Here is a 19,123-nt window from a genome sequence, read left to right as displayed (position 1 = left end):
CGAACGCTGCACATGACGGGAAAGATGCCTGTCGGTATAAGACCGACACTGTTTGTGGTAAATGGAACCACTATCCCTGTAAGCAACGAAGCAGAGGCCTTCAAGTGCCTTGGACGCCCCGTTGGCTTCAACCTGTTCCCGGATACTGCGACTGTCTCCGATGCCATTGAGCTTGGCAAAACACTCCTGGAGTCGATGCTGGCCCCGTGGCAAAGGATCAACGCTATCAAGACGTTTCTGTATCCTGGACTAAACTTCCGCCATGAGAATGGGATACATTCAGAAAACAGAGTGGAAGCGCCTGGACGACACCCTTCGACCACTTATTAAGAAGACACTATACCTGCCAAAAAGTGCTACATCAGGCTACATCTATGGGAGCCCGCAAACTGGCGCATGCGGAGTGCCTCACGCTGCCGAGCTAAGCGACATATGCCGCATTGATACGGCTTACAAACTACTAACATCCCCGGACCAGACTGTTGCCGACCTAGCCAGCGCAGCCCTGATGACCTCAGCCGTGAAACGCTCCCGGAACGAAGACTTTGCGCCCGAACTCGCAGCGTACCTATCGGGTGAGGGAGGAGTCTTTGAAGGGCCATCCCGGGGGATAAAGAACATATGGACAGAGGCAAGGAAGGCATCAAAGAGAAATTCCATCACTTGGGAGTTCCGACCCGAAGGCCCAGAGCTTACGACAGGCGACACAACCATCAACGCCATGCAAAGAAACAAAGTTGTGTCAACACTTCGCCGCAAGCTAACCGCCACAAGGGATGACCATCTGCAATCCCTTCCCAATCAAGGGAAGGTGCTGGAATGCGTGGCGCTTGACCGCTCCAGCACGCACTTTATGAGAACTGGAATGTTCACACGCTTCGCAGACTGGAGGTTCATCCACCGGGCCCGTTTGAACCTGTTGCGGTTAAACGCAGCAAGACCATGGGAGCAAGGATACAAGCGATGCAGGAGGTGCGGCGCCGAACTAGAGACCCTACCCCACGTGGCGAACCACTGCATGCGCTACTCTGCACTCTACACGGCCCGCCACAACAAGATCGTCAGGTGGATCAGGCAAGCAGCAGAGGCACGATACACTGTGTTCTCGGAGAACCAGGCGATAGGAGACACTGGACTGAGGCCGGACCTTGTTGTCGCACGAGGAGAAGAAGCGATTGTGTACGACGCCACAGTTGTGTTTGACAATCGACAGGAAGCCTTCCGCAACGCAAGAGCCGAGAAAGAGCAAAAATACAGCGTCGTACGGATCACCTGCGACAAAGGTTTCAGCGGGTGAGAGTCGAGGCAGTAGTGATCGGAAGCCTGGGCAGTTGGGATCCCAAAAATGACAGGGCCCTAGCACCAATCTGCTCCAAATCTTACCTTCGACTCATGAAGAAACTCTGCGTCAGCGAGGTGATTGCAGCGACAAGGGACGTTTACTACAGCCACGTCACGGGCACCGCACCACGCGAAACCAACACATAATCTTTATAGCGCTGACACCATACTCAACCCATGCACTTACTTGTATATGGGCTATTAACCCGACATGTATCTTTGTATATAGACTATTAACCCCACATGTATCTTGTGTGATCATATTCTTTTTAGCAATGTAATTAACGCAGCCAATAAACAAATTCTGTTCTTATCAGCTTAATATCTGATACGAGCCCTATTTGGACTCACGATATTAATCTTATTTTTGGCCCGAGACAGTGTGTCTGAAGCTCGCCTCGGCACTGTCAAGAGTTGCCCTGGTATTGCACTACCTCCAGGTGTAGCCCACCCGTCTCAAATCAAAAAACAAAAAGAAAAATTCGGAAACAACACCAATAAGCATCAGCCATGATGACCAGAGACAGGCAAAAGAGGGAAGCGTAGAAACAACACCAAGCAAAGCAGGTAAACTACAGCAGACATAGACACAGAACACACTTGAGACAACCACTGGGAAATGTCATGTCTGGCCACTAGGGTACACATTCATTCATTCATTCTATCTATCTATCTATCTATCTATCTATCTATCTATCTATCTATCTATCTATCTCTCTCTCTTTCTCTCTCTCTCTCTCTCTCTTGCAATTTCCAATCAATCATTTTTATCCCACGGGCCGTGATGCATTAGTACTAACACCCTAGTGTTCCGTACCCATATACCACGATGCCCAAACTGGCGACGTGCCACGCGCGGACGTAGAAGGCGAGACTGCGACAGAAGCGAAACGGGGGAGACGTGCAGTCTATATCTCTTCTCGGTCTTTTGGCGGATACAAGGGAAAAAGAAACACGAGTTCCGTCCACTAACATGCGCATTTCATGAAGTCCGACTATCATTCTGGTGCTTCTTACACGCACCACATCATGTTGAATTTGGCGACGTGACACCCGAGGAGGCAGGTGCCGCGACCGTGACCAGAGCGAAAGATGGACGTGTAACAGTTATCGCTTCTCGGCCTTTTGGCTAAGATCAAAGTGTAGTACTTTCGATCACCAAAAGGACTGAGAGTGGTGGCGACGAGTACACCTTGTCGTGTACCGCCCTTCTCAGGGCGTCTAGCGCGCCAGCCAAGGACAAGGCCCCTGTGGGGCTTTGGTTTATTGCCCCTTGCCCGAAGCAGCCACTCTTCACCTCGCAGGTGGCACTAAGTAGGCCGTTTGCCGCCTACCGCCCTTTTCAGGGCGTTGAGTGTCCGCAAAGGGAGGACCCTTTCTGGGCTTGGCTCATTGCCCCCTCCTGAAGCAGCCTGCCCTGGGGCTGGCCACCTGGTGACCATGCCCCCGCCAGCCTCGACCAGCGAGATGCGCCGCCCGACCACGACCAGCCACGAAGCAGGCGACTTCCCGCCGTGGACCTCTGCACCCTGTGCCGCCCAGGAGGGCACCGACGAAGGCAGGACCCGCCTGCCTGCCTGCCGGCCCGCATCGGATGCCCGGGAAGCCGTGGACCCTGAACAGCCACGAGATGGCTCACGGACGCCCATCCTCCCGCTCCCAACGCCCAGGACCCCAACAGCCACGTCGAACGACGGCCCCTGCGAGCCTCCACTGCCACAGCCCCACAGCCCTTTACACTGTGGGGAAGGAGCGGTCTTTATGTCCTCCATGAGGACGCCGTTCTGTGGGACTGTAGAGGACGATAGTCTTCCTCCACATGAGTCCCGACCGGCGATGATGGTATGCCACGGAGAGGCGATGACGGTGGCCTATCTCCATGGCCGCGCCGGTGGAACTGATGCAGGTGCCCCAGGCGCGTGGCCATCTTCGTCGTTGTCCACGGCCCGCTACAGTGCTCCCCCCTCAGACGCGGAGCGGCGATAAGAAAGATAGAAGAATCACGTCTGTACCGGAGGGAAAGAGCAAGAGTGACCGTGGATGACGCGCACTGCTGGACATGTCCACGGGCGGCACCGCACACGTTGCAGGCAGAGGTCGATGAGTGGGGCGGGAGCGGCCGAGATGAGGTTTGCCAGAGATGAGCGTTGACGTCGTCGAAGGCGTGGTCTGGCGTTGGAGTCGTAGCCTGGGGTGCCGCAACCGGCACGGGAGCGAGAGCTCGTAGGGTCCCAGGAAGTGAGGCTGCGTAGCCGTGAGGATTGCCGAGACGCCGGCTGATGCGTGCCGTGGCGTCGGCTGCCGCGACTGCCGAAACCGGCAGGCGAGCACGTTGCTCAGGTGTCGCGGCCGGCAGCGAGTGAGAGTTGAGATGCAGAAATGAAGAAGAGGGTGGTGAGTGTGCCGGGGGCCGTGGATAGCGGTCCCTGGAAGCCTTGAATCGATGGTCGGTGGGCGGATGCGATGATCAGTGAGCGGTCGGGTCGTTGCGGGTCTGTCGGTCGGTCGGTACGGGTCGGTCGGGTCGTTGCGAGTCGGGCGGTCGGTCGGTGCGGGTAGGTCGGATCGGTAGCGTGGACAGAAGCGGGACGGGAGCGGTCGGCGTGTTGATCGTCGAGCAGCGGTCGTGATGTCGTCATGATGAGGAATGGCGGTGGCTTCCAGGGAGAGCGTGCCGTGGTAGTGCTAGTCGATGGTGTTGTCAGAAATTTGGGATGGTCAAGGGCCTAATTGCTCCGAACTTGATCTTCATCGTCCGGGTCACCAAATGTAGAGGACGATAGTCTTCCTCCACATGAGTCCCGACCGGCGATGATGGTATGCCACGGAGAGGCGATGACGGTGGCCTATCTCCATGGCCGCGCCGGTGGAACTGATGCAGGTGCCCCAGGCGCGTGGCCATCTTCGTCGTTGTCCACGGCCCGCTACAGGACCCCTTCGCTCGAGGACGTGACGGCCACGGAGGTGAGCCCATCGGGCGAGCTTTCGTTGTGCCACGGGCCGCGGCAGCCAGAAAGGAGCAACGCAGCGCTCACTGTTTTCTTCCCTCTGCCGGACCATTTTGTGTGTGCCGAGGAAGGCTGCACCCTAGCATTCCGGTCTGCAGTATGGACAAGCCAGAGGCAATCGCTGACCCGTCACCTTGAACAGGCCCACGGCCACCGCATCAGGGAGGTCCTCTACCACTGCAGCATATGCAACCAGCCGTTGAAAAGTCGGCCTACTTCCCACAAATGTAGGCCCCACCACAACCATGAGCAGGGAGGAAACCACACCTCATTTCCCCACGTCTGCGAAGTGTGCCAGGAGTCGTTCCCTAGCCGGAAGGGCCTTCACAACCACACGGTATGGCATCGCCGGGAAGCAGCCAGGGCCGCAAGAATTGCGCGCAGTCGTGCGAGCGACCCGCTCCCAGAGCCCGGAGATGAGACCATGCCTGAGGAAGAGCACAATGGGGACCACCTCATCGCCACACCCATTCCTTCTGCTCCGCCGTCCGAGGAGCAAGACAACGGTGACCTCCACGCCTCCGCAACCACTGCCCCCGCTTCACTACTGACGCCGCACACAGCAACACTTCCAGGAGCCAGCCATGAGACTTCTGTCACAAACCTGAGCCCACCGTCACGCTCGGCCACACCTGAGCTCTCCTTGGACTCACCCCCCATTCCAATGGAGGAAGACGCGCACAGTGGCACGCCGGACGACAACAACACGGGGCCGGAAAATGAGCAACAGCCTCCTTCCCTCAGCGAGGACTTCCCGCTGTCAATCTTCGTTCCTAGAGTGCACCAGATACTGGACTTGGAACCAACAGATGAAAACTGGTCCATCTTTGAACAGATCCTGGAAGAGGCAACAAGAGCAACTGCAGATGCTGTGCGCCTACCGCCCCCTAGAGAAGGCACCACACGTCCAAGGGAGATAAATCCGGATGACCCAAGGCAAATTCAGAAGCTGTACCGCCGCAACAGGAGACAAGCTGTGCGGCTTATCTGTGATGGACAGTCAATGAAGTGCGGCATACCGAGCGACGATGTAGAGGAATTCTTCTCCTCGACATGGCAACATGAAGAGTGCGATACCGGCCTGCTTCGTGAAAGACCAAGAGCATCAGTTGAAGTCGATCTCGTATACTTCAGCCCTCAGGAAGTGCGGCGAAAAGCAGCCAAATCCGAAAACACGGCCCCTGGCGATGACCGCATAACATACAGGCACTGGCTCGATGTGGATCCAGATGGGACCTTTATGGCCTCTATCTTCAACGTCTGCCTGAAGTACAAGCGTGTGCCAGACACCTGGAGGACATCAACCACCGTCCTAATCTACAAGAAAGGAAACCCGGACGACATCGCCAACTGGAGGCCCATCACCATTGCGAGGACGCTCAACAAGCTATACACAGGTTGCCTGGCAGCAAGACTCCAGTCATGGATCCAAGAGCAAGAGGTCTTGTGCCCCTCCCAAAAAGGATTCATGCCCCACGATGGCGTGTTTGAACACGATTTTATCTTGCAACACCGCATCGATGAGGCAAGGACCAACAACAAGGACCTCTGCGCGGCGTTCCTTGACTTCTCCAGCGCTTTTGGGTCGATCACCCACAATGCCATAATTGAAGCCGTCGACGCAGCAGGTGCCGGGCCGCACTTCACAGCCATCGTGAAGGACCTATACACGGACAACACCACCCGTATCCTCACCAACGGAGAATCCACGTGTAACATCCCGGTACGAAGAGGAATCCGGCAAGGCTGCCCCCTAAGCGGTCTGCTATTCATTCTAGCAATAGATCCCATTTTTCGAGGCATCCAGGGCATCGACACCAAGCACGCAGTCCTCGCCTACGCGGATGATATTACACCGCTTGCCGAAGCCCCGGAGCTCCTCCAAACCAGGATTGATAGCATCGCAGCCATGGCGTCCACTCTTCGGCTGAAGCTAAACCCTGAGAAATGCAAATCACTGCATACATCTGTGCGAGGACCTGTTGGAATTCGGGAAACCGAGTTCCACATTCACGAGACCACGATGCCCATCCTGAAGGAGTTCGAGAGCTTCTCCTACCTCGGAAGACCGGTAGGCTTCAACATCCTCCCGGACACCACAACAATCGAGACCGCCATCAACACCGGAAAGAAGCTCTTGACCTCCATGCTGGCCCCCTGGCAGCGCCTAGATGCTTTAAAAACCTTTGTGTATCCAGCGCTGAACTTCACCATGCAATGCGGCACCCTGGGGAAGACAGAATGGACAAGGCTGGACAATGAGCTGCGACCGCTCTTTAAGAGGACCCTTTACATCCCGAGCAACGCGGCAAATGAGCTCTTGTATGGAAAGAGCGGAAAAGGTGCTTGCGGTATCCCGCTGGCCGCAGAAACCAGTGACATTGCAAGAACTGACTGCGCCTTCAAGCTCCTGACATCACGTGATCCTGGCATCGCCAGGGCAGCCCAAGACGACCTCCTCAACACGGTTTCGAAGCGCCTGCGGACCATGTGCACGCCAAGTGACGCCGAAATCTTCCTCGCAGGGGACACAGGGGGGCCTTTCAGATCCTCCTCAAACGAACTCCGCAATGTATGGACGGAAGCAAGAAAGGCCTCCCGGCGTCTGGACGTCAAGTGGACCCTGGAAGATGGCATCGCCATCACCCGCAAAGACAAGACGATGACAGCGCGCTGGAGACGGCACATCATGCGCACTATGCGCGACCAGCTGGACGTTGAGCGCACCCAGCAACTCCACAGCCTGCCCAGCCAAGGAAAGGCAGTCGAAAGCGCCGGCCTGGGACGCCGCCAGCACCCACTTCCTCAGGACAGGCTTTTGCACCCGGTTCGCGGACTGGAGGTTCATTCATCGAGCCAGGTTAAACCTCCTTCCACTTAACGGTGCACGAGCCTGGAGCCACAGTGACAAGCGCTGCCGCCAGTGTGGGTACCAGGCTGAGACCCTCCCTCACGTCGTGTGCCACTGCATGACCCAAAGCCGGGCCCTAACGGCGAGACACAACTCCGTTGTCGAGCGAGTGAAGTCCGCCTCGGCGTCAAAGTTCACCGTTGTTTCCGAGAACCGCCCCGTTGGTGACACCCAGCTGCGCCCAGACCTCCTGCTCGCCCGTGGAGAAGAGGCCGTGATCGTCGACATCACCTGCCCATTCGACAATCGCCCCTCTGCCCTGCAAGAAGCTCGTGCCGCAAAAATCACGAAATACCAACCCGTGAAGGAGTTCCTACAACGAAGGTATCAGCGCGTCACCATCGAGCCAGTAGTCGTCGGAGCCTTAGGGTCCTGGGACCCCGAAAACGACCGCTCCCTTCGACGGGTCTGCTCGCGAAGGTATCTTAAGAAGATGAAGAAGCTCTGCGTGAGCTCCGTCATCGCGGCCACCAGAGACATATACGCAGCACACGTTGCCAGAACATGACCTCCAAACAAGCCACCAAAGAAACCATGTAAATAGTTGATAGAGTGGTATTTTGCTAAATCAAAATATTAACAACCCATGCTACATGTATAAAGCAACTAACATCATGAATAAACTCTGTTCTTATCAGCTTAATATCTGATACGAGCCCTATTTGGACTCACGATATTAATATTATTTTTGGCCCGAGACAGTGTGTCTGAAGCTCGCCTCGGCACTGTCAAGGGTTGCCCTGGTATTGCACTACCTCCAGGTGTAGCCCACCCGTCTCAAATCAAAAAACAAAAAGAAAAATACGGAAACAGCACCAATAAGCATCAGCCATGATGACCAGAGACAGGCAAAAGAGGGAAGCGTAGAAACAACACCAAGCAAAGCAGGGAAACTACAGCAGACAGAGACACAGAACACACTGGAGACAACCACTGGGAAATGTCATGTCTGGCCACTAGGGTACACATTCATTCATTCATTCATTCTATCTATCTATCTCTCTCTCTCTCTCTCTTGCAATTTCCAATCAATCATTTTTATCCCACGGGCCGTGATGCATTAGTACTAACACCCTAGTGTTCCGTACCCATATACCACGATGCCCAAACTGGCGACGTGCCACGCGAGGACGTAGAAGGCGAGACTGCGACAGAAGCGAAAGGGGGAGACGTGCAGTCTATATCTCTTCTCGGTCTTTTGGCGGATACAAGGGGAAAAGAAACACGAGTTCCGTCCACTAACATGCGCATTTCATGCAGTCCGACTATCATTCTGGTGCTTCTTACACGCACCACATCATGTTGAATTTGGCGACGTGACACCCGAGGAGGCAGGTGCCGCGACCGTGACCAGAGCGAAAGATGGACGTGTAACAGTTATCGCTTCTCGGCCTTTTGGCAAAGATCAAAGTGTAGTGTACAAAGTGTGGTGTACTGTACACAGGACGTGACGACCATGGAGAAAGACGCTCCCCACAGCCATGAGGGCGGCGAAGCAGGCTACTCCTCCGTCTCTGTATCAACGATCGCCCTCAGTGCTACCCCAGAGAATGACGCCTCCCACGATGGTCCGACAACCAGCGCGGAGCTAGCCGATCCAGCTCTGAACTGCAGTGGTCCCCCTACTGAGACGCCAATACCCACAAGACAGAGCCCTCAGGCCGACACCGACGATATCCCTGAAGACCTGCTTCAGGAGTTCGTCAACGAAGTGAAGAAACACCTGGACTCAGCAAAGTCAGTGTCATCCTGGACCTGCTTTGAGGAGACGCTGACCGCGAGACCGAAGTTATTGCCGCCGCAGTCAAGATCCGTAATACACCGCATCAGGATAGACCCAGGAGGCAAATCAACTCAGACAACCCGCGATGCATCCAGCGGCTGTACAAAAGGAACAGACGCCAGGCCGTGAGGCTTATCGCGCAGGGGACCCAAGAAAGGTGCCCCATATCGGATGAAGTGCTTACAGACCACTTCCGCCATGTATGGGAGGAGAAACAAGCGGACACCGAACTACTTTGTAGCAGGACACCGGCGGAAGAGGGAATCAACTCAGAGCCATTCTCCCCAGAAGAAGTGAGAGCTCGCCTACGCCGCTGCGAAAGCACAGCTCCTGGAGACGACCAGCTGACATACGCCCACTGGAAGGCTGTTGACCCGGGATGCTACTTCCTGGCAGCAGTATTCAATGTGTGCCTTCTATACAGGCGGGTACCGAGCAGCTGGTGTGCCACCAGGACGGTGCTGATCTACAAGAAAGGAGACCGCCAGGACCCATCAAACTGGAGGCCCATCTGTCTCGGGAGGACGATTGCAAAACTTTATGCGGGATGTTGGGCCTCCAGGCTGCAATGCTGGATCCAGGACGAAGAAGTCTTATCGAAATGCCAGAAGGGATTCCTGCCTCACGGTGGTGTGTTCGAACACAACTTCGTGTTGCAGGAAAGGTTCAACAACGCACGCAGTGGAGGAAATGAACTATGTGTAGGGATGCTGGATTACACAAACGCATTCAGATCTGTTCCACACAATGCCCTAGTGGACACCGTCAAAGGAGCAGGGACTGGTGCAACATTTGTAGAAGTAATCCAGGACCTATACTCGGAAAACACGACCACCGTACTGAGCAGCAATGGATGCACCGAGCCGATACCTACGCGGGCTGGTATTCGTCAGGGATGCCCGCTGAGCGGCTTGCTGTTCAACCCGGTGGTGGACCCTATCATAAGGAGAATCCAAGGGGGAGGAAAAGAACATCGCATCTTAGCATACGCTGACGATATTACAGCCCTGGCTCCTGACCCTACGACACTACAAACATGCATCGACTTGGTGGCGTCCATGTCCACGAAGTTAGGGCTGCAACTAAATCCTTGAAAGTGCAAGACCCTCCATCTGTCCGGCAGGCGACCCGTGGGACTCAGGGATACCACCTTCACAGTGCTAGGCGATCCTATACCGGCGCTGGAGGAATTTGCCAGTCACCCCTTCCTCGGAAAGCCGGTGGGATTCAACATCTTGCCCGAAGGCTCAACAGTCAGCGATGCCAACGCCACCGGCCAGAAGATCCTGAACTCCATGTTGTCCCCCTGGCAACGACTGGATGCAGTCAAGACATTCGTCTTATCAGCGCAGAATTTTGAAATGCGGCTTGGTACACTGGGGAAGACTGAGTGGCAGAAACTTGACAACGCACTCTGACCACTCCTGAAAAAGACGCTGTACTTGCCCACAGGGGCTACGAACGACTACCTTTACGGCAGCAAAAATTCCGGAGCGTGCGCCATTCCTTTAGCTGCCGAGTTGAGCGACCTGTCTCGCATCGACAGTGCGTTCAAGCTGCTTACATCGAAAGACGAAGAGGTCAAGATCCTGGCATGTAATGCACTGGAAAGCACCACCGAGGGAAGGCTTCGGCGAAAGGCAACCGAGCGCGACATAGAGGACTTCCTCTCAGGCGAAAATGAAGGTGAATTCCGTGCCCCCGCGTCAGGCCTGAGAAACATATGGACAGAGGCTAGGAAAGCCTCTCGGCGCCTGCAAATCACGTGGGAGTTCACTGACAAAGAGCCGTACCTTACATGCGGTAGTTCCAGCGTCACCGCACTGCAAAGAAGGCGCGTGATTGCCACCCTTCGAAAGGAACTCAGCAATCGTCGAGACGAAAGCCTTAAAAGCCTCCCCAATCAGGGAAAGGTAATGGAGCGCGTCGCAGCGGACCCTTCGAGCAGCCATTTTATTCGCGGCGGCACCTATACCAGGTTCTCTGATTGGAGGTTCATTCACAAGGCAAGGTTGAACCTCCTCCCACTCAATGGTGCACGGCCTTGGCAATCAGGAGGTGACACTAGATGCCGAAGATGCGAATACGCCAGCGAAACGCTGCCGCATGTACTATGCCACTGCAAGAGGCAGAGTGCGGCCATGACCGGCAGGCACAACCGTGCTGTGGACAGGATCAAAAAGGCAGCCAGTGGCCGATACACAATAATGGCGGAAAATCAACCATTGGAGTCACAGCGCTGCGGCCGGACCTCGTCCTTCAGAAAGGAGAAGAAGCAATAATCGTCGACGTGTGCTGTCCATTTGAAAATCGGATATCTGCCCTTCTCGAAGCCCGAAAAGAAAAAGAGAGAAAATACCAGACAGTGAAGGAAAACCTTCAGCGACGTTTCCAACGAGTGTCCATTGAAGCCGTCGTTGTTGGTGCCCTAGGGTCCTGGGATCCCCGCAACGACAGACTCCTCAAGAAGCTATGCTCGAAGACCTACGCAAAGAAACTAAAAAAACTGTGCGTAAGTGACGTGGTAGCTGGATCGCGCGACATATACGCCGCACAATCACGACGAACCGAACCCGAATGGATGATCGAGTCCAAGCGACGACCATAAGACTTACTGTACATAATGATGTAGTATACTGTCATTGCCTAGAAAAATGCCGCTAACATGTATAATAAAACTCTGTTCTTATCAGCTTAATATCTGATACGAGCCCTATTTGGACTCACGATATTAATCTTATTTTTGGCCCGAGACAGTGTGTCTGAAGCTCGCCTCGGCACTGTCAAGGGTTGCCCTGGTATTGCACTACCAGAGACAGGCAAAAGAGGGAAGCGTAGAAACAACACCAAGCAAAGCAGGGAAACTACAGCAGACATAGACAGAGAACACACTGGAGACAACCACTGGGAAATGTCCTGTCTGGCCACTAGGGTACACATTCATTCATTCATTCATTCATTCATTCATTCTATCTATCTATCTATCTATCTATCTCTCTCTCGCTTGCAATTTCCAATCAATCATTTTTATCTCACGGGCCGTGATGCATTAGTACTAACACCCTAGTGTTCCGTACCCATATACCACGATGCCCAAACTGGCGACGTGCCACGCGCGGACGTAGAAGGCGAGACTGCGACAGAAGCGAAAGGGGGAGACGTGCAGTCTATATCTCTTCTCGGTCTTTTGGCGGATACAAGGGAAAAAGAAACACGAGTTCCGTCCACTAACATGCGCATTTAATGCAGTCCGACTATCATTCTGGTGCTTCTTACACGCACCACATCATGTTGAATTTGGCGACGTGACACCCGAGGAGGCAGGTGCCGCGACCGTGACCAGAGCGAAAGATGGCCGTGTAACAGTTATCGCTTCTCGGCCTTTTGGCTAAGATCAAAGTGTAGTATCTGAGCCTTCATATTTCGAGAAGGGCCCCTTGATAACGCGGTCCGCCCCCGGGTGGGCCGTGTCTTGGAATGCGCGGCCCGTAAAACGGTCGTCGGGGCAACATCGCTTGCGGTGTTGTTTCCGGGAAGATTTTTTCTAAAGAAGTATCTGAGCTGCCCCTGTGGCCGGCCTTCCATTTGGTGCCAATACACTATCTGAGCTGATCAAAGTGCCCGGATGGCTGCCCGTAGTCCTGGAGACAGCGTTCAGCAGCGACAACCGCAACGCTCTGGTGGCCGCCTGACGGTATGGTTTCCTGTTCCGGACCACTTCACCTGCCCGGAGGATGACTGCTCTACTGCCTTTCGCACAGGAGTATGGACGTCCCAGCGGCGCTCCTTGGAACGTCACCTGGAGCTGGCCCACAAGGCAAGGATTACGAGCACGGTATACCGGTGTCGCATATGCAACAGCACGTTGGGGCCTAGGCCACTCTACCACCAGTGCCTTCAAGATCACGATGCTCCTAATGAGGCTTCACGACAGTTCCCGCACTTGTGTACAACGTGTGACCGCTCATTCCCCTCAAGGAAAGGACTCTCGAATCATATGCTCTGGCACCAAAAGGAAGAGGAGAAAGGCAGACGAGCAACAAGAACATGCGACTCGGCTGGCAGTGCTCAACCCGCACAGGAGAGCAACGCCCCTCTCCGCCATGACACACGCAGTACAACCAGCCCAGCGGCCGCCCGTCAGAGCATGACTGTATTTTCAACCACCGATACGTCGTCCTCACGTAATGAACTGATATCGTCGCAAGAAGCTCTTCCAACATCGTCGTGCCTTGACCAGACGTCATCGCGGGTGGATGCAACGTGCTCCACGGGAGATAGATCAAGGACACCGGAAAGCGCCGGCGTGCTTTCCGCCCTGCCGTCATCTGCCACGGGTGCGGAGTATCGGGAGCCTGCTCTATCCCGAGAGCAAGTGGGCCTACATGACCATATGGGAGGGCGTGACCCGGAGAGAACGCCAGCGAGTGCGGAGCGGGCTCAAACCGCTTCGGCGAACGAGGACGGCGATCCGGTTGAGCGCGCCGAGGCCATAAACGGCGCACTTCAGGCGAGTCTATTCAGTTCCCTGGCCCCTACGCTGACTGAGGAACCAAGGCCTGTGCTGACTCCACGTGACAACGCAGCAGCGTCCGAGATACGCAACAGCCAAGATGGACTGCTGGCTTCGCACATCGTGACGACCCGAGTGATCGACAACGATGACGACGAGCTACCAGAAGAACCACCAACCACGCAAGTAGAGGGCCTTACAACAGAGACAAATAATCATGGCGAAGGTACAGGCCCTTTACAGCTCCTGCGGGACCTCGCAGCTGAGGTCCGCCAAATTATGAACGGAGTACGAACAGAAGAATCGTGGGGGAGGTTTGAACGCCTCCTTGAAGATGCGACTGCGGCTGTGACAGAGTATGTAAAACTACCACCTCTGCGGGAAGCAGATGAGGGAGCCCGCAGGACCATTAACCCGGAGGACCCAAGGGCAATTCAAAGCTTATACAGAAGGAACCGCCGGCAGGCGGTGCGTTTAATCGTACAGGGAGCACCTACGCGCTGCTCCATCGAAGCAGCCGAGGTGGAACGACACTTCTCAAGAGTATGGAGCGCGAGTTCTACGCCAGACCTTGCGGCATGCCAACGGCCTAGGGCTGAAGAGCAAGTAGACCTCAGCCCGTTCTCGCCGGAAGAGGTGCGTAGGAAAGCTACACGTTGCGAGAACACTGCGCCGGGCTCAGATCGTCTTACATACCGTCATTGGCTCGCAGCCGACCCGCAGTGTACATTTCTCGCTGCAGTATTCAACCTGTGTATGACGTGGAAGCGCGTACCTATGGAGTGGCGTTCGACAAGGACTATTCTCATCTACAAAAAAGGTGAGCAAGATCAAGTGGAGAACTGGCGGCCAATATCGCTATGCAGGACAATTAACAAATTATACACGAAGTGCTTGGCTGCCCGACTGCAACACTGGCTCCAGGAATACAACGTCCTATCAAAGGCTCAGAAGGGCTTCCTCCCACACGATGGTGTTTTTGAACACCAGTATCTGCTCCAACGCCTAATGGACCATGCTCGGAGCAAAGGGAAGGAGTTTTGTGCCGCCTTTCTCGATCTTACCAACGCCTTTGGCTCCGTTCCACACGCAGTCATTATCGAAGGCGTCCGAGCCAGCGGTGCAGGGGAGGCTTTCACCGAGATTGTCCAAGACCTGTATGCGGATAACACTACATCCATAGCTACGGGTGTAGAAGTGACCGGAGTGATAGCTGTCCGAAGTGGAATCAGACAGGGGTGCCCGCTGAGCGGCATTCTTTTTAACTTGGCGATAGATCCTGTGATTCGTGCTATTCAGGATAACGCCGAGGAACATTCCTGCTTAGCATATGCGGATGATCTTACCCCGTTGGCAGCATCGCCGGTGGACCTTCAGAGACGCATCGACAAGGTCGTCGCAGAGGTGGAGCGCCTCGGAATGTCCTTTAACGCAGGAAAGTGTGCGGCAATGCACATTTCGGGCCACATACCAGTTGGGATGCGTGCAACCATCTTTAACGTCAATGGAAACTCCATTCCTCCGCTGAGGAACTTTGAAGAAATTGTGTACCTCGGTAAGCCGGTGGGGTTTTCGCTGCTCAACGGCGATTCAGAAGTGCACAACATGATAGACCTAGGGCAAAAGCTGCTATGCTCGATGCTGGCCCCGTGGCAGCGCTTGGATGCCATACGAACTTTTCTGTACCCAGCATTAAATTTTGCCATGAGAACAGGCTGCATCGCCAAGACGCAGTGGGAAAAACTCGACGCACAGCTACGACCACTCATTAAGCGAACTCTATACCTCCCTAAAAATGCATCAAATGAATATATTTATGGCAGCGCAAGGAAAGGAGCGTGTGGGGTCCCAATTGCTGCTGAGCTCAGCCATATCTGCCGTGTTGACAATGCATATAAGGTATTAACATCGAGGGATGAGGGACTGTCGCGACTTGCGATGGAAGACCTAATGGACATCGTGGGGGATCGCTTACGGCGCCCAGTGAATACAGCCGATGCCGAGGCATACCTGAATGGGGACACCGAAGGGGACTTCAGAGCGGTATCCACCCAGCTACGGAGTGTCTGGACGGAGGCGAGAAAGGCGTCCAGACGGCTGAACATCACCTGGACCTTGGTGGAGAGTGACCCATGCATAGGCCGGCAGACAACTACTATTACGCCTCGAACGCGTACAAAACTGCTAGCTAGCATACGGGCCCAGCTCAACTCCGAGAGGGATTGCCGCCTGCAGTCCCTACCAAGCCAGGGAAAGGTGATGGCCTGCATTGCAGCAGACCGGGCGAGTAGCCGCTTCATCAGGACTGGTGCTTACACCCGCTTTGCGGACTGGCGGTTTGTTCATCGGGCGAGGTTGAATTTACTCCCGGTGAATGGAGCCAGGCAGTGGGCCCCAGCCAACGATAAAAGATGCCGGCGATGCAACCATCCTGCAGAGACGTTGCCTCATGTCATGAACCATTGCATGCTGCACAGCAGGGCCATGACAAAGAGGCACAACAGAGTTGTAGACAGACTCAAGAAGGCTGCTCTGGCCAGGTTCACCATAATAAAGGAAAACCAGGACATTGGAGGTCTTGGCCTGCGTCCTGACCTGATCCTGGCCAGAGGAGAGGAAGCCATCATACTAGATGTAACCTGCCCTTTCGAGAATCAGCCCGAGGCCTTGGCAGTGGCACGAACAACAAAAATCAGCAAGTACCAGCCGGCCGTACAACATATCCGGAGGCGATACCAACGCGTACGCGTGGACGCTGTGGTGGTGGGTGCCCTTGGTACGTGGGATAAAAACAATGACATCATAATGAGGAAACTATGCTCTAGACGGTACCTAAGTCTGTTTAAGAAGTTAGTGGTGAGCGACGTGATCGCCGTATCCAGAGACATCTACACTGCACATATAACTGGAGTAGAGCCGTGAAGTGGCGCCTAGTGGTGCATTAGAAGAGAATGACTCTCAGCCACTGTGAGAAGGAAAAGTGTATTGATCCGTACAATTATTGAAATAACGGTTGTATTGATCCTGACAATTATGTAAATAATGCTCGTACTATTTAATAAAAACTTGATCGCCAAAGGCCTGAGTGTGGTGGCACCGAGTACATTTTGCCGTGTACCGTCCTTCTCAGGACGATTAGGGTGCCAGCCGAGGACGAGGCCCTACTCAGGGTTTGGTTTATTGCCCCTCGCCCAGAGCAGCCACGACTCACTGGAGGCTTAGCAGTCTCCTGAGGGCTGCCTCGGCAGTTTGGTTTATTGCCCCCTCGGGACGACACAGCCCTTTTTAGGGCAAAGCCTACCAGGCGGGTGGTACTAAGTAGGTGTTCCGTGCCTACCGCCCTCTTCAGGGCGTTGAGTACTAGCAGAGGGAGTGCCCAAGTGGTTCCCCCAACGCAGCCCGCCAACGGGATGGTGCTTGACGTCACTCCCGCCGAGCGACAAATTGCGAGGACCTCCCCTGGTCCCCTTGAATGCTCCCCGCAGCACGGACCACAGACGCCGGACGACATGGACATCAGACTGGATGCCACGGACCATGAATGCTGGAGTGAAAACTTCCGGACCATAGACCACAGACGCCGGACCACGAGAGTCAACTGCTCCCTGGGGGGAACCCCTGCGTGCGTTTACAGCCGCAGCCCTTCACAGTGCGAGGGAGGGCTGGCGTTTACGTCCTCCGTGAGGACACCTGCCCTTGGGACTGCCCCTGAATACGTCAGACTGGCCGGCAAAGACACCACCCGCGAAGAAACCGGCAGCTGCCAGCCTTCCAGGGAAGACACTACCCTGACCGTGTATTTCCCCCTACCAGACCATTTCACTTGCTGCGAGGAAGGGTGTTCCATGTCCTACCGTTCGCCGACGTGGACATCCCAGCGAAGTTCCCTAACCAGACACCTGGAGCGGGACCATGAGATCCAGATTACCCAAGTAGCATACCTCTGTGTCGATTGCGGGGAACTCCTCAACTCAAGGCCTACATCCCACAAGTGCACCCAGGCCCGCAGCCAGCCAAATCTTCCGGAGAGACGAAGGTTTACCCACCAGTGTGAAGAGTGCGGTGACACGTTTCCCTCTAGAAAAGGGCTAGACAACCATCTTCTGTCACACAGGAGGGAACGTGCGCGAGCCGAACGCCGAAGCCAGCAACGGAGTGAGGATGCTGCGGTCTGCGAAGCCCCTGGCACAGGTGACGCCGAGGAAGGAGACGAGCGACTTCAAGCGCAGTCAGAAGCAGAACCGGAAACCGCAAATGAAACAAGCCCTATGACAACGGTGTCGCCTCAGACACAGAACACCGTAGCGCCATCTGAAGACGCATACTCCACCTACACGGAGCACGACGCCGCTTCCATATATACCTCATCTCAACCAGTAAGCGAGTGCGAAGCCGTGACCTGCAGCAACAACGACCCTGCTACTCCCACTCAACATGTCATCCGTGACGAGGCAGAAAACCCTGATGATCCCCTCCCGCAGGACAGAATGATCGCTGACATAAGACCTAATGAAGAAGCGCTTCCAGCCCCACAAGACCCCTCTGACGGCGATCTCCTAGGGCATTGCATCTCTGCTCTACGCGAGCTCGCGCGGTGTCCTTGCAGCACAGAAAACTGGCAGAAGTTCCTATCCATATTAAGGAATGCCACATCTACCATCCAAGAAGCTGCAAACATCCCTCCAGCATCAGACTGCGCCCCAAAGAAAAGAAGGATAAACCGGAGCGACCCACGAGAGATACAGCGATTGTACCGCAGGAACCGCCGTCTTGCCATCCGAACTATCACCGAAGACGCTGCCCCAACTTGTGGTATCCCAAAAGCAGACCTTGAAGCGCACTTCTCCAGCGTGTGGGGTCCAAGCACAGCTCCTCTGGACATCCCCCTTTTGCGCAAAAGAGGAGACACACCCGTTGATTTAAACTTCTTTACTCCAGAAGAGGTACTGAGGAAGGGAAAGCGATGCGAAAACACTGCACCCGGCGACGACCGCATTACTTACAAGCACTGGCTGACTGTAGACCCCGAGTGCAAGTTCCTCGCTGCCACATTCAACGTGTGTCTCCATTACAAGGACATCCCTGAGGAGTGGCGGTTATCGCGAACTGTGCTGATCCCGAAGAAAGGAGATCACGACGTGGTGACCAACTGGAGACCGATCACCATCAGCCGCACCATCAACAAGCTGTTCACGGGCTGTCTAGCGGTCCGGATGCAAACGTGGATTTCTGCCGAGGAAATCCTCTCAAAGTGCCAGAAGGGTTTCCTTCCACACGATGGCGTCTTCGAACATGGATACATCCTGCAATCCAGGCTGAACAAGGCACGAACAACGCGGGATGACTTATGTGCGGCTTTCCTGGACTTCAGCAACGCCTTTGGCTCGGTACCCCACAATGCCATCTTCGATGCAGTAGAAAACAGCGGTGCTAGTGCTGGATTCGTCGACCTCATCAAAAACCTGTACAGAGACAATGAATCAGTCGTAATATCATGTGACGGCACCACTGAAGCCATACCTGTGATGTCCGGCATCCGACAAGGCTGTCCTCTGAGTGGTCTGTTG

General features: G+C 54.9%; 3 protein-coding genes, 3 non-coding genes and 1 pseudogene across 6 annotated transcripts; all 7 read left to right on the top strand.

The window, feature by feature from the left end:
• The first annotated feature begins 262 nt into the window (after positions 1 to 262).
• Positions 263 to 1,297, top strand: LOC135372841 (uncharacterized). The gene has a single exon (XM_064606300.1). The coding sequence runs from the start codon at positions 263 to 265 to the stop codon at positions 1,295 to 1,297; it is 1,035 nt and encodes a 344-aa protein (XP_064462370.1).
• A 306-nt stretch (positions 1,298 to 1,603) lies between these two features.
• On the top strand, positions 1,604 to 1,797 carry LOC135372889 (U2 spliceosomal RNA). The gene has a single exon (XR_010416156.1). It is a non-coding gene; the product is annotated as a U2 spliceosomal RNA (small nuclear RNA).
• Positions 1,798 to 7,851: 6,054 nt separating this feature from the next.
• On the top strand, positions 7,852 to 8,037 carry LOC135372962 (U2 spliceosomal RNA). The gene has a single exon (XR_010416187.1). It is a non-coding gene; the product is annotated as a U2 spliceosomal RNA (small nuclear RNA).
• A 679-nt stretch (positions 8,038 to 8,716) lies between these two features.
• Positions 8,717 to 11,325, top strand: LOC135372840 (uncharacterized). The gene is made up of 4 exons (XM_064606299.1): positions 8,717 to 9,073; positions 9,139 to 10,112; positions 10,167 to 10,414; positions 10,496 to 11,325. The coding sequence occupies exons 1-4, from the start codon at positions 8,717 to 8,719 to the stop codon at positions 11,323 to 11,325; spliced, it is 2,409 nt and encodes an 802-aa protein (XP_064462369.1).
• A 359-nt stretch (positions 11,326 to 11,684) lies between these two features.
• Positions 11,685 to 11,872, top strand: LOC135372928 (U2 spliceosomal RNA). The gene has a single exon (XR_010416181.1). It is a non-coding gene; the product is annotated as a U2 spliceosomal RNA (small nuclear RNA).
• Positions 11,873 to 12,411: 539 nt separating this feature from the next.
• On the top strand, positions 12,412 to 12,557 carry LOC135372947 (U2 spliceosomal RNA; annotated as a pseudogene).
• A 111-nt stretch (positions 12,558 to 12,668) lies between these two features.
• Positions 12,669 to 16,478, top strand: LOC135372839 (uncharacterized). Its single transcript, XM_064606298.1, has one exon. It carries the CDS (start codon positions 12,669 to 12,671, stop codon positions 16,476 to 16,478), a length of 3,810 nt encoding a protein of 1,269 aa, XP_064462368.1.
• Positions 16,479 to 19,123: the final 2,645 nt, after the last annotated feature.

Source organism: Ornithodoros turicata, unplaced genomic scaffold (assembly GCF_037126465.1).
Source record: "Ornithodoros turicata isolate Travis unplaced genomic scaffold, ASM3712646v1 Chromosome17, whole genome shotgun sequence".
Classification (NCBI taxonomy): domain Eukaryota; kingdom Metazoa; phylum Arthropoda; class Arachnida; order Ixodida; family Argasidae; genus Ornithodoros; species Ornithodoros turicata.
Note: the sequence above shows the minus strand (reverse complement) of the source record. Positions and strands in the feature narration are given on the sequence as shown.

What these genes read in the sequence shown, in the direction of transcription:
- LOC135372841 (XM_064606300.1), top strand. Translation starts at nt 263, where the DNA reads ATGAGAATGGGATACATTCAGAAAACAGAGTGGAAGCGCCTGGACGAC.
- LOC135372840 (XM_064606299.1), top strand. Translation starts at nt 8,717, where the DNA reads ATGGAGAAAGACGCTCCCCACAGCCATGAGGGCGGCGAAGCAGGCTAC. An exon ending in GTGGCGTCCATGTCCACGAA is followed by an intron (nt 10,113 to 10,166) that starts GTTAGGGCTGCA and finishes TCTGTCCGGCAG; the next exon opens with GCGACCCGTGGGACTCAGGG. An exon ending in GAATTTTGAAATGCGGCTTG is followed by an intron (nt 10,415 to 10,495) that starts GTACACTGGGGA and finishes ACTTGCCCACAG; the next exon opens with GGGCTACGAACGACTACCTT.
- LOC135372839 (XM_064606298.1), top strand. Translation starts at nt 12,669, where the DNA reads ATGGCTGCCCGTAGTCCTGGAGACAGCGTTCAGCAGCGACAACCGCAA.